This window comes from Manis pentadactyla, chromosome 14 (assembly GCF_030020395.1).
Source record: "Manis pentadactyla isolate mManPen7 chromosome 14, mManPen7.hap1, whole genome shotgun sequence".
Classification (NCBI taxonomy): Eukaryota; Metazoa; Chordata; class Mammalia; order Pholidota; family Manidae; genus Manis; species Manis pentadactyla.
The window spans coordinates 90478086-90495630 of record NC_080032.1 but is presented as its reverse complement, the minus strand read 5'-3'; the positions used below and the strand labels follow the sequence as shown (position 1 = coordinate 90495630).

The window sequence follows — 17545 nt, the reverse complement described above, 5'->3', positions numbered from 1 at the left end:
GAAACAAGTATTTCACACGTCTGAGAAGCACTGATCACCATCAGCCTGTTGGAAGAAGTAAATGAGAAGACAGCAAAGGAGGGGAAGGTGGAGCAAGGGGTGTCGTCATCCTCGCTGTGAGGACAGCACGCTGCACACAGTCTCCGGAAGGTCACTCCCACCAGGCATGGAACAGGCGAACGCCACGCTGTTCCCTGCTTTTGCTCATCTAGGGGACTTCCTTAGAGCAAATGTAAAAAAATCACAATAACAAGAAAATGACTAATACTACTAATTTGCAGTGGAATGTCTCTCTGACCAGAGTATTTGTAGACTCTTCGTGAGACTGGGGGGCAGGATGGATGGGACTTAGGGACCTGCTGCCCCATATTCTTTACAACTAGGGCTTCTATTTCCCACGTTTCAAAAGTGAACAGTGAAGGCTCTGGGGTAAGGTGGACAGGTCTGGGCAGGTGGATTGGAAGACGGGAGGCAGGGGGTGTGCCAGTACCAGATTATTCCTGAGAGGGAGGCAGACACAGCCAGGCAGAAAGGAAGGCTTTAAGGATGGGGAAATTCCATGAGATGACTGTTTGGGGGACTTGCTATCACTGATCCCTTCCTAGACCAACTCACTTCAGGCACAGACTAGACTTACTTAGCCCCGAGGCCCCCATGAGACTTTCATCTCTACGTGGAGCTACGCTGTGCTCCATGAGCTTGCCTAGTGGGCACCTAGCTCTGGAACATGTGGGAGTTCTTTTGCCTGAGGGAAAGCTGGCCGACTTTGGTGTGAGTGGGGTCACTCTGATTATTTCCTCACTTTCTTTCCAATGCTCAAGCCTTTAGTACTTTTTCCTATCTCGTTGCATTGGCGAGGAACTATAACTCAACATGGAATAAAGTAAGCTAGCTGACATCTTCCTTTCCCCAGTGTCCTTGGAGAAGCTTTTGAAATTCCATCATTCAGTCCGATGTTTGTCATAGTTATTGTTTTGATATGTTGATTCTCTATCTCATATAAGGGAACTTCACTTTTATTCCATAGAGACCAACATGTGATTAGAGGCTGGGACTTTGAGCTGTATGGTATTGGGAGAGGAAGGGGCTGCAGAGTGACCCCATGGGTAGAAGATCAGTGGAGCCCCAATAAAACTCAAGGCAAGGAAGCTGGAAGGGCGGGTGAGCTTCCTTGGCTGGCAATACCCCTTGCATATTGTCACTCTCCGGTGCCACAGGCAGCCCCAGGCCCTTCCCACTGGAGTCCCGTCTACACCTCACCTGATAAGATCCAAGGGCTGCTTTTTGTATATGCTTCGCGGATGTGCCCATTCCCTGTATAGAAGGTACCGCTCGTTGGGGCAGCTGAGGTCCTCCGCCCGGCGGCTGAAGTTGCACTGTGAGGCAGAAGCAGGCAGGTGAGCATTACAACTGCATGCTCCCAGACCTCTCTGCCGGGGCCTGACACGTCACAGGCTTGTGTATGGGAATAAGGCGCCCTCGTTTGCTGGAAGGGACAGGCAAACCCTCTAATCTTTGGGGATTCTTAATGGAGGCATTACTAACCCTGTAGGACCATTTGTGAATGTGGGTGGGGAGGAACACTTGGCTGTTACAACCCTGGGGAACCCCACAGGTACTTGGTGGGAGCCCTCGAGGTGCCTACCGGCCCACAAGTGGGCCCATCCTACCTAGTGGAAACTGGGCTGGTCAAGTGTTGGGCTGGTCAAGTGCCAACTGGCCCAGTGGAGGAGGAGTTGACAGCCCAGCCCCCAACCTGGGCACCTGGGGACCAGCGAGCAGTTGGTGACTGACAAGGTCAGTTCTAAAACCTGGCCTCCTCTGACCCCAGTTCAGCAGTTGTTCTGTGAGAACACGTAGAATATAAACAACAATAAAGCTTGACATCATGTTACACACTTAGCTTATTCAGGAAAGAATCTTGCTGCCCCTGCTCGGATTGTCGCTCTGCTTCCCGTCTGACCCCTTCTGCCTCCTGTTCTAGGAGCAGCCAGCCTCCCCTCCCCTCCCCGCCACATGCCACACGAGGCCAGTCCCCACCCTGGGTGTGACCCACTCAACTATAAAAGGCTTTTGTGGAGAAGAGCTGGGCATGGCCGATGCTAACTGAATATCATAGCACCTTGGCATCCCAGGTTCACCTTCACAGCAGCGGTTTGCAAACGTCCCCAGCATACACGTCATGCTATATTCACTAATTCTGTTGGGGCACAAATACAAAACATACGGACGGTCCAGCTAGACCGCCATGTTGGACCGCTGGGCCGGAAGCTCTGAGCCTGCTTCTCCACCCAGCCCCCTGCTCTTCACGTGTGGGCATCAAGTAGCTGTTTGTGCCCTAGTTTTATTACCTTACACACTACCTTTCAACATGGTTTCCAACCACAGATACAAGTGCTATACAGTAGCGACTATCAGACTCCCTGTACTTCTTTGATTTCAGAGATTCCGATTCACTGATAGTAAGTGTAACAAAGTAACTGCCATGTAATACAGTATTGGATTTATGTCAATGACAGAATTTATTTAAAGAGCTTAGACACAATAACCCTGCATTTATGGAATCATTAAGGGTCTGCAGCAGTTGCACTTTTGAATTTTCATTTCATGAGAGCATTTATGGGCTGGACAGGTGCTCTTGAATTTGAGGAGCCGCTGTTGTCTCAGAGCACAGTCCATAAAAATGTCAACACTCCCCAGTACTGCCATTATGCCGGGAACTCCAACAGATGCCTTTTTAGAGGCTCTGTGATATTCAAGGGCAGTTTGAAAATGGAATTTCAGCAGGAAAAAAGTCTGTGTTACAGAAAATGATAAATGTAAAGGTCTAACAAGTATAAGTTGTGCTTATAAAGAATAAATACTTTTTTGGTTGATAATAATCTGTCAGTTAATTATGAAAATAGCTAATACTCATATGGTTATTATACTATTATTATATGCCAGGGGCTATTCTAACACTTGATATGGATTGATTTAACCCTCATGACCACTCCATGAGATAGGCACTACTACTGTCCTCCCCTTATTGATGAAGGAACTGTGGAACAGAAGGGCTCAGCGACTTTGCCAAGGTTGTCCAGCTAGAAGGGGCAGAGCTACTGTTCCTGCATTAACTCCTTTCAACTGGGGGCCTTCTTCATGCCTGGGGGATTCAGCAGTGACCCAAACCCTGGCTCCTGCCCCAAATGAGCCTGCAATCTTGCAACAAACTACCTGCATTTTACCAAAGAAGAAACTTAAGGTCACAACGATGCGCCCTTCCTTATTAACACTGGAGTGTACATGAGGTGTATTATTTCATTTTTGCCATTTGACTTACATCGTGGAGAGGGAAAGCTGCTTTGTAGATCCCGGAGCTTACGAGCTTGTTAATCCCAAACTTTTTAACATTGTCCCTTACTTGATACATGATCCTGGAGAGGATGAAGTAAACCTAAAAAGATTCCAAAACAGAAAGTGTGGTTCACACAGTGAAAGCAATCACTGTTTCCTGCTGTAACAGGAATCTGTAGGCATCTTGCTTTTCTTTTGTTTTTTTGGGCAGCTTTTAAAAACAAAACTAAACCAACCAAATCAAACTGCTAATTATTCAACAGCAGGTCCCAAGACAGCAGTGGAACTTGGTTTAGACTTACAATGCGGCTCCTGGTGGCTGGGTTAAAGAAAGTATCTCTATCGTGGATATAGAAGTCATTCATCCGGCTCTTCTCGAACGGGGCCGTGAAAAACTCCTGCTCGGGCTTGATGAGGCTTTCATCCACTCGGAGGACTTTGGTGAACCAGTTGAAGTTACCGAAGGCTGAGGACTGGGTTTTCAGATCATTGGGTTTCAGAGGCAATTTGATGTGCATGATCTCAGCGTATGTACTTAGCACCTCCCACGGGGCATGTACTTTCACAAACACAAGCTTGTCGTCCAAAATCTGCATTGGGAGAAAAAACATGAACCAGGAAACTGAAGTAACCATTCTTACTATTTAAAGCACATGGGTTTTTCTTACGTTGCTGGTAGTTGAAGCGAACACACACACACACACACACACACGCACAAGTGGCCAAACTGAGGATATAAGAAAAACGGATTTGCAAACCATCACCAATGTCACCTTAAAGATCACTTCTTGGTTCAAATCATGGAGAAAGTAAACTCATCATAATTATTTCATAGAATGACTAATATTTTAAATGAAAAAAAGCAAACTTGTTGTTTGGCTCACCATTCCATCCAAATTAGTGACTAAAAATAAAAACAGATATTCACTGCAGCACTGTAATTATAATGATTATTTTAAATTTCTTAAACCTAGAAGAGGACTGTTGAATTTATTATATATCTGTTCAGTGTCCAGTTTTATGGCCATTAAAGGAAGATACTGAATAATGTTTTGAAACAAACACATTTACTTTCTATCGCGGGGGCAGGAGCAAATTATAAAACTGTGAAATAATAACTCCCCTATTTGAAAGGGAAAAATGTATGTATTTGAGCAATAAAAAAGTTCAGCCAATTATTTATGGACAATTAAAACACAGGTGATGTGTATTTTCACTACTCACATTTTCTAATTTTGGGTCAAACTATTATTTGTATAATAAAAAACCTTTCAGAAAGTTCTTAAAAGAAAACAATCATTTATACATGCATTCAGAATCCCATTCTTTGGCGGGGAAATAAGATCTGCTGGCTTGGATCAGAAGCAAACACACGCTCCCGAAGGCAGGTTCTGGCGGCCTGCCACGAACGAGCACACGTTGCACCACCCAACGCCGACCTCGCATTCCGAGGGCGCGGGTCCACTGGCGGCCCTGAGCCGGGGGCAGGGCAGGCGGCCGTACGTACCGACCGCGTGGCTTCCAGCTGCAGGCCGCCGCAGATGAGGTTGGACTCATACGCTTGTCTTTTCCTCTGGCAAAGGAAGTTGGAAAATATGTTAGGCCTTTCGTTTTACCAAGGGCAGAGAAGGTCTTTTTTAAGAAAGAAACAAAACCAGTTTGAATCTGATAGAGACACATCTGCTCGAAAAGGCACAGAAGCAAGGAAGGTGCTCCGGTGACGGTAACGGGGCGTGTGGTTTCTGGCAAATTCCTGCACCCCCTTAGCGCTCTGGAAGGCCTCTGGCTGTCCCCATGGGTTTGGGGCCGTATTAAGTGCATTAGAATCTGTGGCTTTGGCACAATCCCAAGGAGTTTTTCTTTTTTTTCAGCTTACAACAGGGCCTGCACATGAGTGTAGTTTTTTGTGTCCTCTGGCATTTTGGACATACCAGTTAGTCAAATTGTTCCGTTTTGGGTGTGTATGTTTCATCTCCGTACACTTTGACCAAATTCTGTAAAACAACCCAAACAATTCTGACAAAAATGAAAGAGCTTTGCTCTCTGCAAGTTTGAGAAGGTCATGAAGCTGTAAACACATAAATCTACAAAAACAGCAAACTGATTAAGTAATGCTAATCTGTCCATGTTACATGGCCTTTTAAAAGGACACCGAATACACTGCTTTTATTGATATTAAAGTCTGCCTGGTTACGCTTTTGCCGAGCTGTGTCAGGGGAGCATGTAAAAGTAGGGACTTGTTTGACCTTTCAAAAGAAGACTTTACAGATAACTGCTTTCTGATGCCAAGAAGGGGGGTGGACATGAGGGGGGGACGCACACAGGTGAAGCCCGCCTGTGTTCAAGTTCCGGTGTCATGACCGTCAGCTCTTTGACCCTTGGCAGGAAACACAGCCCCTGAGCCTCATTTTCCTCATCTGTACAATGGACAAGACCTCACTCGCTTCCTTTTTAGGTTCTCATGAGGATCATATGATTTAAAGCACCTAAACTAGAATTTCTATTTCTGATCATCTCCTAAAGCTAAGCCAACCAGACCAATTCTTCCCCTGAAGACAACTGAAGAGGTGGGATTAAAAACATTTTTTTTTTAACAAAATAGAGACGAATTATGGGGTTGGGACCTTGCTAATGCAGCGGGTCCGGCCCTCGGGCCTCTGCTGAGGTGGCACTCACCATCCGTGACCTGCCAACCGAGGAGGCACAGAGGTGGGGCCGAGCTGCCCAGACCACGGAGAGCATTTTAATGAATAAAGTAGATGCTGCTGTGTGGATATGGCCTCGGGTCAAAAGGTGAAAAAAACCACCTAGTATTTGCCTAAAATTGAGTCCAGCTGGAATTTCTACCTTATTTTGTGGAAGTATCAGAAACAAATATTGCTCTGCTTGTATTTATTCAATGGATGATTATACAACACTCATAACATGTCACTGTTCTAAGACCTTAACTAATATGACACATTGAATTGCTTGTTGTAAGTTGACCCTTTCACAGTGCGGGGAAGTTGGGCTCCTATGGCGAGGCTCCTCCCTGAACTTAAACCACCTGACGATGTACCTGGCCTGTTGCTGGGCTACCGCTTCCACACCTTTAGGCAATAAGCTATTGCTGAGCTATACAGAGAGCCCGGCCCAGCGCTCTGGGCGGAGTTAGAGATGCCAGCGCTTGACCTACTGCCCGGGGGTAACAAACCCTTTCACCCCTAAGAACAATCTGCTGTCAATTTCTTCGGTCACATTGAATCCATAGCGAACCTGCCCGGGGCTGGAACCCACTGGCAAGACACACAGTCAGCGAAAAGCCAGCAGGTGCTACCACTCCCCTGAAAATGAGCGAGCACCTTGCCTACAGATGCGGAGTTGGTGAGAGCCAGGGGAGCCCCAGGGGCATATTTCCCACCTTTCCAGCAGGCGACTGTGCCTGGCCTGCTCCCACCCCTTCCGGGGCCTCCATCCCACACCCCCAGGCCCACCCTGGGAGGCCAGTCAGACTCAGCCTGCTTTGCATCTAAGCAGGGCTTCTTCACTCTCCATCCCAGCCCTCACCTTTTGAGTCTTGCGTGGGTCTCTGCTCTCGTTCCTGAGGCTTCCTGTCCAGCGTAAAAGGCATTCCTGGCTCTGCAAACCGTGTTCAACACCGGGTTTGGCACACAGAATGTGCCCAGTGCTGGACGAATACACCCAGCGGACGCTTTATTCATTTATTCCACAAACAATTCCTGGGAGCGTCCTCCAAGTGCAGAGAGTCAGAGAATCTCAACCGACCTATAGGACGACGGAGAAACTCAGCATCCGGGGACCTGAGACGTCCCCCGGCACGGAGGGCTGAGCGAGGCCCTCCTGCGTCCCGGCTCTAACGGGCAGCGGCCGCTCTTCCTGGCCTCACGTTTCAGTCCCCCCAGAACCCGCACACACTCCAGCAGACAAAACACGCCGCTTCCTGGTCGCCCGTGAAGTTCAGATCCTGCACGAACTAGGCCTTGTCAATGCACCACGCACTCCGGGTGGCGCAGGAAGCCAGGTCAGGTGGGACCCCTTCTGGGGTGGCTGGGGGGCAAATGCCAGGCCCAGGGACAGCAGACGTGGGGCTTCTGGGGACCACGGCGGGTCGGTGGGCGCACCAGCAACTCTGGGCCACGGCCAGCAGCCGTGCTCTCTCGCCCTGGCTGGCTCTGCGGAGGGAAGGAGGCCCTGCTCCTGGCCGGCTCACCTGCAGGCCTTAGTCCAGCCCTTCAGAACCACGAGTGCCCCAACACCCTTCTGATAGACCCCTTGTCGGCTGGAAGCAGATTGTCTGTTACCTGCCAGCAAGAGCCTAAGTGACAGAGTGACAGGAACTAGGAAGGACTCGCTAGCTGAAACCTCGGGCGGGGGCGGGGGTTCTGGGTGGGCCGGACCCTGACCCTCCCCCGTGGGGCAGACGACTCCCCCGGGGCTGTCCGGTGGGTCCGGCGGGCACCCCGGCTGCCTCCCAGCCACGCAGGTGGGACCCACGCCTGTCCCAACCCTCCAAGAGCCAGGACGGGCCGGCCCAGGCCCGAGGGTCTCAGCTCCCACAGAACAAATGTCCTTCTGGTTTGGAGACTAGGAGAGACGGCCAAAGGGGCTTCGCCAGGGGGCACAAGGGTGCTTTGACGACTAAGTGCTGGTGGAAAGAAGTCACAGAACTGTGTGACGGGGCCGCCCGTTAGGCACCTTGACGCACCCCGGGTGGCGCAGGAAGCCAGGTCAAGGGAACCCCTTCTGGGGTGGCTGGGGGGCGGCGAACGGCCCCGCGCCCGGGGAGCTCCCGCACCCCAGCTGACGGCACCCCCTGCCCGAGGAGCGGCTCTCGTCCCGCTGCCCTGGGCCAGGACGCACTCCCTCCCCCGCTGGGCCCTCAGCGGCCTCCTCTAGGGGCCTTACTCTCCCCTTTTTATTGTTCTTACTCCTCAGCCGGGTAACACCTTGTAAGAATAGTAAATCCTTTCTCAGCTCCACCTGCTCTTCAATTACCATCCCTGCCCCCAGGAATGTTTGTCTTTTAATCTGAATATTCTCAGCACCCATAACAGGCCCATAGCAGCATAAACAGGAATAAATGCCTGGTGGATGAATGAATAAACGGAGTGAATGGTGGATCGAAGGCTGCCTGTAACACCAGGAGTGGACTCAGGGGTTAGAATCACGGAGCCTAGCAGCTGACCTCCCTTCCCTGAGCCCCGAAAATGTTTGGTGAACTTCCACTTAGGGACTGTGTACAGGACACGGCAGAGAAGGGGGGGAGGCAGGGCTTCACGTGGAGCGTGCTGGCGCCAGACAGCTCGGGACACGTGGAGCTTGAGTGATCCCCAGCCACCGGGGAGTCTGAGCCCCTGGACGACAAAGAGGGGGTGGTTCAGAGAGCCTGGGTGAGCCGGCTGTGCACGATGGTGGGTCTGCGTCCCACAGCGCTTGCTGGGAGGGCAGGTCTGTGCCCCACACCACCACCAGGAGGGCGGGTCTGCACCGCACACCACACTCCAGACGTGAACTGCTCCCGTCCTGGGTCAGCTGCATCGCCATGACCCCAACACGCTGATGAGACGTGCTCCCTGTCGGTGGAGCTTGTTCACTGAGGCCACAGCCCCTCCTCGCAGCAGCGGCCTCTCTCCCCTCAGATCTCAGCCACCAAACAGTCCCTTCGGCTCCTGCAGTTTCTGCTTCTCTCCTGAGAAATAATGGGCACGATGGTCAGATTCAGAGTGGAAAACGAAATCCGGATGGCTGTGTGCTCACTGTGCGATGGCAGGCGTGTGCTCACTATGTGACACTGTGCGACGGCAGGCGTGTGGTGTGGGGTGCAGACCCACCGTCCGGTGCTACCCTGCGAGTGTCAGCGGCTTCGTCTCAGCGGTGAGATGGGCAGCGGCTTCACCGGGGTTGGCTCTCAGGGCTCAGGGTGAGGCCGGGTGTGAGGTCCTCAGCATCTGGCCTGACCTGCTCAGTCCTGAGACATGTCAGCTATTATTTCATTCTCTTCCTGTTTGTTTGAACTTCCTCATTCCTTTAAAAAACAAATCCTCTCTTTCCTACAGGCCTTAGAGCCTCACATCCCCTTTTTAACGCCAAACTTCTGAACAAAAATAGGGCACCCCAACCCACTTGGCCTCCACACTGTACACCCAGTGACCCTAATCCCTCCGGTGGGACACCAGTGACACGCTTCCCCATGACTCCCACACACGGATCACTCAAGGCTCAGTCCCTCCGCCTCCCGTCTGCTGACCCCTCCAGGCAGGCCTCAGGGACACGGCAGGTCGGCTTCCAGGCCACCACGGTGCAGCGAACACCCCAATGGAGCAACAGCTGAATGGCTGGTTCCCAGCGCCGGTAAAGGTCACGTTTACACGGTACTGAAGTCTATTAAGTGTGTAACAGCTTTATCTCTAAAGCCATAGTGCAAATATCTTAATTTAAAATGTTATATTGCAAAAAAGTGCTGACCATCCTCTGAGCACCCAGCGATTCGTAACCTCTCTCCTGGTGGGGGGTCCTGTCTCCTGCGGCAGCTGCCGGCTGATCAGGGTGGGGGTGCCCCAAGGCTGGGGGGGCTGCGGCCATTTCTTAAAGTAAGACAACTTTGAGAAATGAAGTTTCCTGCATAGACTGACTCTTCCTTTCATGAACAATTTCTTTGCAGCGATTCAGCCCCGTCCTCAGGCCCCACTCCTGGTTCTCGCTCTCCTGCTGTTTCCCCCCCATCTGCCGTGACTTCCGCCCCTGAAGCCTGAGCCCCTCGGCGTCCTCCGTGAGGGTTGGAATCAGCCTCTTCCAGACCCCTGTTCATGTTGGTGTTGTGACCTTTTCCCATGAATCGTGGGTGTTCGTCGTGGCATCCAGAACCGGGAATCCTTTCCAGAAGGTTTCAGTTAGCGTGGCCCAGATCGTCAGAGGAATCCCCACCTATGGCAGCTCCAGCCTTGTGGAAAGTATTTCTTGAATAATAAGACTTGAGATTGAAAATACTCCTTGATCCGTAAGCTGCAGAATGGGTGTCGGGCAGCAGGCATGAAACAACATTCTTCTCATTGCACATCTCCGTCAGGGCTCCTGGTGACCAGGTGCACCGTCAGTGAGCAGGAATGCTTGGAAAGGAGGTTTTTTTCTGAGCAGCAGATCTCAAGAGCGGGCTTAAAATATTGAGTAAACCATGTTGTAAACAGATGTGCTGTCGTCCAGTTTGCTGTTCTATTTCTAGAGCACAGGCAGAGTAGATTTAGCAGAATTCCTAAGGGCCCCAGGATTTTCAGAAGGTCAGTGAGCACTGGCCTCAACTTAAAGCCACCAGCTGCATTAGCCCCGACAAGGGAGTCAGCCTGTCCTTGGAAGCTTGGAAGCCAGGCACTGACTTCTCCTCTCCAGCTATGAATGGCATCCTAGATGGCATCTTCTTCCAAAAGAAGGCTATTGTGTCTACACTGAAGACCTGTCGTTTACTGTGGCCGCCTTCACTCAGTATCTCAGCTGATCTTCTGGGCGACTTGCTGCAGCTTCTCCATCAGCACCTGCTGCTTGCCCTGCACTTTTACTTACGGAGATGCCTTCTTTCCTTAAACCTCCTGACCCAGCCTCTGCCAGCTCCCAGCTTTTCTCCTGCAGCCTCCTCCCCTCTCTCAGCCTCCCTGGACTTGAAGAGAGTCAGGGCCTTGCTCTGGATTAGGCTTTGGCTACAGGGACTGTTGGGGCTGGTTTGATCTTCTGCCCAGAACACTGGCACTTTCTCCCCATCGGCAGGAAGGAGGTTTCCCTCTCCTGTCATCCATGTGCTCACTGAGCAGCACTTTAATTTCCTTCAAGGACTTTTCTTTGTGTCACAACTTGGTTGTTTGGCACAAAAGGCCCAGCTTTCATTTATCTCAGCTTTCAATAGGCCTTCCTCACTGGGCTTCACTGTTTCTAGTTTTTGACTTAAAGTGAGAGATGGTGAGTCATCCTCTCGCTTGAACACTCAGAGGCCACTGCACAGCTATTAACTGGCCTAATTTCAGTATCACTGTGTCTCAGGGAACAGGGAGGCCTGAGCAGAGAGAGAAACAGGGGAACGGCTGGTGGGTGGGGCAGACAGAACACACACACATTTATTAAGTTTGCTGCCTTATACAGGAGCGGTCTGTGGTGTCCCAAAATGATTACAATAGTAACATCAGAGATCACTGATCACAGGTCACTACAGAAAATATAATAATAATGAGATAGTTTGAAATATTGTGAGAATTACCATAATGTGACACAGAGACATGAAGCATCTGTGCAAAGGCTGTTGGGAAAACGATGCTGACAGACTTGTCGGACAAAGGGCCACAAGCCTTTAGTTTGTGGGCAATGCACTACCTGGGCACCACAATGAACAAGGTACACCTGCACCCCACCTGGCCGCCCTGCGCCTTGGACCACCTTCTCTGGATCTGATGGATGTATATTATATCCTTTTCATTCTCTGAAGGATATGAGCACCTCTTTATAGCCTCTCTCTTTTGCCCCATTTCTGTGTCACTGAAAAGACTGCACAGCACATGTGAATATCATAGATGCTGAAAACATTAGAAATATTTCTCTTCCATTTCATTTTAATGGTGTGGTGACATTCTCTCAGAGAGCTATACTGTAATTAATTTAATCTCAAATTGCTGGATATTTAGGTTGTTTCTAATTTTTCCTCTATTATGAAAATTCTTGTAGAACAGTCTCTGTGGACCCATAACTATTTCCTCAGGATAAAATTCTGGAGCAGAAATATTAAGTCAAAGAGTGGATGCAATTCTAAGTTCTTTAACATGTATCACCACACGGCCCTCCAGGAAGGTTGTACTAATTTATCCTCTCTGAGTTCTTACCTAGTTCTTTTCAAAGAATGCCTGAGGTATCTACCTGATTTCTCTTAGGTAACTGGCAGACCCCAGGGCTGATTTATAATGCCCTCTATTTTACCACTCACTATAAATGCTTAACTAGGTGATGAAGGGTAGGACATTTTTATTTGCTAAGCGTGTTACTGTATCAGCTCAGTGTTACTTTAATAGACAGTCCCTGTCATTTTCCTTTGGCAAGGCAACTCACAACAAGCTAGTGGACTACTTTAAGGATGGATCAAACCAGTCTTCTTGGTTTGTTACGTAGCTGAAGCAAATTAGCATATGTGTGCTGCTCACCAAACAGGCGGATGTCAGGAAAAGATGCTTACTTATGAGAAGATTGCTTAAGTCTCTTTGATAGGAAGTCACCATCTTCACTTCTCTGTGGAATTTACACCTGGATAAGTAACAGTGTTCTTGACATTTAAAAACAACCGGAGTAGAACTGTCTTCAGTGTTGAAAATGAAAGAAAATTAATATTGCATATGGCCTGACAGAGTCATTGCTCAATAACTATCTTTTGAATAAACAAATATCTGGGGTCACACGATTGTTATCTAAAAATGATCTATGTGCCTTGCTGGAAACCTTGCATATAAAAACCTAAACCATGTCCTATAGTCTATGATCTGCATTTTGACTAAAATAGACTCCCTGGCTCTGAGAAAAGCACAACCATACATCAGCCGTGCTGTAATTCCCTCTGTCTCTAGGGGAGAAGCTCACTGCCAGTGCAACACAGATCTTTTTTTAACCTACTTTTCTTAACCGAGTAAAGCCAAAGTGAGTAAATCACTGAAGACCTGTGTTCACCACAAAAAGATGTGTGTGATTCTATTCTCTTACTGTTGCTGGACAGCAGGATGGGGGGTTCAAAGTGAAACAGGACAGGGTACCTGTCCTACCCCAGAACCTGCTCATACCCCTTTTGAGAGGCTAATAAAGCTGTCAGAGAAACAAAGAACAAAGCAACCGAGATCCCCAGGACAGACTGGCATCATTAAGGAGTTTCTGTCCCTCAACGCATTAGATTACGCATCTCATTTGGCTTCATGAAGTCATTGCTGGGAAGGACTGGCTTGTGAACTATACAGTAACACTGACTAAACACACATCTACCGCTTTGTTTATGTCACCCAGCCTTTTCAGGATAAAAAGCAAGGGATGTAACGTCTAAGAAATCACTGAATATGCAGTGATGACAAGATAGCACAGATCAGTTGGGATGAAATATATGCACAGATTAATTTCCAATATTCTTGCAGCTTCGTCAAAGTACTCATGGTGCTGTCATTGTATTTTTCAACCTGCCGATCGACATTAAGCCTACAAAGATCAATGAGAAGTAAGTCAAGGTACTTGAGATGTGCAAAAAATTACTGTTTAACTATCCTAAGGGCTATTAGTTATACATCATGTGCTTGAGAATGTTTGGTAAGTGGAATAAATTATTTAATCAGGACTTAAATTCACATGCTGGTGATAAAGCTTTTAATGTCAATGGATTGAGCTAATGAAGAGTTTGCTCAAGTAGGTAATGTGTGTCCGTAAGGGGATTAAAAAAATAGAGCTTCTAAATAAGAGTAGAATGGAAGTGAAAACTCAACCAAAGTTCACTTTCAAATTATCTTTTCAAATTGATATTTTGTGTAATTATCAAAGAAATAAATACTCTTTTTGGATAATTTTGAAAACAGAATTTTTTTGAGAAGGAAAAAAATTACCTAGAATGCACTGCTGAGATAACTACAATAAACATTTTAATGCAGTGTTTTCCAAACTTACTGCTTATGTGAACACCCTGGAGCACTTGCTTAAAATGCAGATTCCTGGGCCTCTCCTGGAGAGTCTTACTCAGTAAGTACAGGATGTTGGTCCTGGACAACTGACTTTTAACAATCAAAGCAGAAAGATAAGAAATACTATTTTCCAGGACATGCTTTTCCTGTGCACACAAGCAGCTATTCTTTTGTGACGGTTTGTCCCTTTCAAGCCTGGTCTATAAGAAAATTCAGTACAGTTGATCTTTCCCAACCCCAAGCCCTCCTATAGAGAAGGCCCTTTTAAAAGTGTGATACGGGGAACTGTTTGGGGCGAGGGCAGATGACAACTTCTTCATTCAAACCTGAGGCCAGGCCTCAGAAGGACCAATCAGGAAAGGGTTTTGTATTCTCTGCATCTTTGTGAGATGAAATGGCATAATCCGGTCTTACTTTTAGGATTTCACCATCCCCCATTTTCTGCTTTTAAGGATTGGGCCCAAGAACACTTCCCATTTTGAAAATAAGCAGGATTTGGATTCATCGCTCTTGTGCTGAGTTCTCAAAAATAAAACCAAACATGCTTATCCCAGCAACACATTTTGTAGCTGTTAATTTGCAACCACTGATTCTAATTTAATTTATTCCTTTTAACCTACAATCTTAGTATAAGCAAGTAAGGTGTAAAGGAAGGAGACAAAACTATAAAGAAGAGCCCCCTGCCTTTGTCTAAAATGTGAAGGAATTGAAGCTACACCTGATTTGTTCCCTAAAACAAAAGGCAGAACACCTACAAAAATTATCTGGGAAGGTGAAAACCCACAACACTGCTTGCTGTCATCTCTTCCTGTCCTAGCTTCACACGAGCCTCATATTTCCAATTCAAGGACTCTGTGGTAAACATACTATTTCCAGGAAATTATTTTGTACTGTCCTGGTTCTATGTAATCCCTTCTGCCATCCCTTTATTTCTTCAATTCGGAGAAGGTGTGCCAATGTTAAATCTATTCAATCATGTCTTCCCCTTTATGAGGCTTTATGGGATAAATTTCTTTCTGGGAGATCCTGAGACCAGAAAAACATATTTACTTTGAACAACCAGCTTTGTTTTTATCATACTGAAACTTTAGACTCTGCAGTTAATAACATCCCCTATTTTCTTTGGCTACTAGGACGCTCAGAGGCAAATCTATAGCTGAACTCTGACATCTGAATGGGACCCTATGGTTAATAATCATTTTGTTAACGTTACTCTGACACATGGCTTCATTTTATTTTTCTGGCTTTTACATTTCTGTCACCCTGGTTCACTCATCTAATTACTTCTACTCTTGATTCATTTCTGGAAGTGACCTCAAATGCTTTTTAATGAATTATAAATGAACAAATAAACTGTGTTGACATAATATTGGCATAAGTAGGAAGCTAATGACTTATGAAAATTATACATTATATGCTGAAGTCGGTAATGACAGATTTCTGAGTTACCCAGACTGGTAGTTTCAGTCTTGTTAGCCACAAATAACCATATATTTAATGCATGTAAGACTTAACAAGGAGTCAAGCCAGGGGATCACTTCAACAGATGGGAAAAAAAGCGCTTGGTAAAATTTAAAACTTAGACCCTAGGTCTAGAAGGGAACTCCTTTAACTTTTTAGAAGAAAACTACCCAAAATTTATACCAGGTAAGCTATTTAGTAGAGAACTTTAGAAATATTCCATTGAAATCAGGAGCTGCATAGTGGTGAGTACTACTGGTTTTATTTGTGAGATAAAACCACAAATAGACAAGAACAGGAAAGAATTAGAAATGGCAAAGGTAGAGTGAAATGGCATCATTTATAGACAACATGGTCTTCTCAGAAACCTTAGATTAGAAACTGTTAACAGCTAAAAAAAAAGTTTATCAAAGGTTCCTAGACAGATGTGAAAACCAGAAGACTTCTTTTTTGTTACACACAGTAATAAATCACAAACTGCAATTTAAAACGCTACTTTTTGACAACATCAAACATTTTAAAAAATAGTTCATTATAATGTACAAGATCTTCATGCACAATGTTATAAAACATTCCTAGGATGTAAGACCTCAATAAAAGGAGTGATATACTGTGTTCACTGAATGAGAACTTTCTGATGAACTTTGGAACATTTCCAAAGAGATCTCATCCGGCTTCTGAGCAAAGAGCTCCACGGTGACAGTTTAAAGGCTCACGGGCTCTGCAGTCACTCAGTTGTCTCACAGTATTCAAAAATTTGGATATAACTTAGTTTATACTTGTTTTAAAAAACCTCTTATTCTACAGTATCCATTGATCAGATCCTTCTGCCACACACTAAAGAATCCCTAAAGTCCAATATGAAATCCAAATTTCTACTTCCACATATAAACTTCTCATCAGATTTGAGGAAATCAATTTCCCGTCACCTTCGAGGAGTGGAACCTGCACATTCAAGAGTAAGTAACTAGGAGGCACCCCGAGAACCGCTTACACCGCTCTGTGCTCCCCAGGCCCCTTCACCTTCTTATCGCACCTGACCTGCAGCATCCCTTGGTCACAGACTCGTCTGTCGAAGGGAGGCCAAGTGTCAGACAAAATGAAATTCAAAATAGATCAACTGCGCCACTTGTTGGCAGCTCAGTGAAAGGGAGCAGGAGTTCCTAGTCACACGGAGGGGAGTTGGAGAGGATGTAGGAGTTTGTTGTCTTTAAAACACCTTCGCTCTTCACCACGGAGGTCACACTTGCCCGGACACAATCAAGCACGCACTATGCTGAGCGCGGTCACTGACCCGTCACTGTCCTCCGGTCCTTCCTGAGACAAGCCTGAGGTTTTCCAGTATTGGGTGGCCAGGGGACTCAGGAGATGACAGACTCACTGTGGTGGGTATGAGCTAATGGAGGTAAGTAGTTCTGTTCATCTTGCCAGTAGCTGTCCTAGGAACATACCTGTGATTGACAAGGAATGGTGACGGGCAGTCTGCTTAGGGCCCTTCTGGGGGTACCTTCTTCCCCCATGAAAAGGGCCTTCCTGCTTCCCGCCTCTGGGTGCCTGGGGACGCGGCAGCCATCTCTTCACAAAGCAGGGTGGGCCCAAGGACAGCCCCTTTCTGAGGCTGGCGGGGCGCCGTAGGGAGTGAGCCGGGCTCCCGATGACCTCGCTGGGCGAGTGACTCCCTGGCTAGAGGTGTTCTGCCGCCAGGCTGTTTCTCAGAGGGGAAAGTTCTTACTCGCTTGTAGCCCTCTCGCCGTCTGGAGCTCGCTCTTCTCCTTACTTGCAGAAAGACAGCCTTCAGCCTGATCGCGCGCCAAGGACAGAACAGGCTAAACAAGCGATTACCGCACAACGTGTGATCAACCCCGCGCACAGCCCAAGTGAGAATGTTTGTTTTAAAGGAAGGTGTTACATTTCTGAGTATTTCCACTCATATCAGGGGATAAATTTATGTGCTAGTTGGGGAGTCAGCTAAAAACATGTTTTCTCTTTCGCTCAGGGAAAGACGCTGTGTTTTTGATGTTTGTGGGCCTATCACCTCTAACCTCTCCAACTCTAAAACTGTACTGAGCGGTACC

General features: G+C 47.4%; 1 protein-coding gene across 8 annotated transcripts in view; it reads right to left on the bottom strand.

Annotated features, from left to right (window-relative positions):
• The window catches only part of ANO6 (anoctamin 6), a 170462-nt gene that overhangs the window by 75188 nt on the left and 77729 nt on the right, over nucleotides 1-17545 (bottom strand). For 7 of the 8 annotated variants that reach the window (XM_036889477.2, XM_057491877.1, XM_057491878.1 and 4 more), the window contains 4 exons: nucleotides 4844-4909; nucleotides 3639-3926; nucleotides 3323-3436; nucleotides 1261-1376 (listed from right to left, as the gene is read on the bottom strand). In XM_036889477.2, the coding sequence (XP_036745372.2) occupies nucleotides 1261-1376; nucleotides 3323-3436; nucleotides 3639-3926; nucleotides 4844-4909 (584 nt within the window). Of the gene's footprint in view, nucleotides 1-1260; nucleotides 1377-3322; nucleotides 3437-3638; nucleotides 3927-4843; nucleotides 4910-6882; nucleotides 7079-17545 lie in introns of those variants that run through there. The other variant, XM_036889479.2, reaches the window with a different exon arrangement.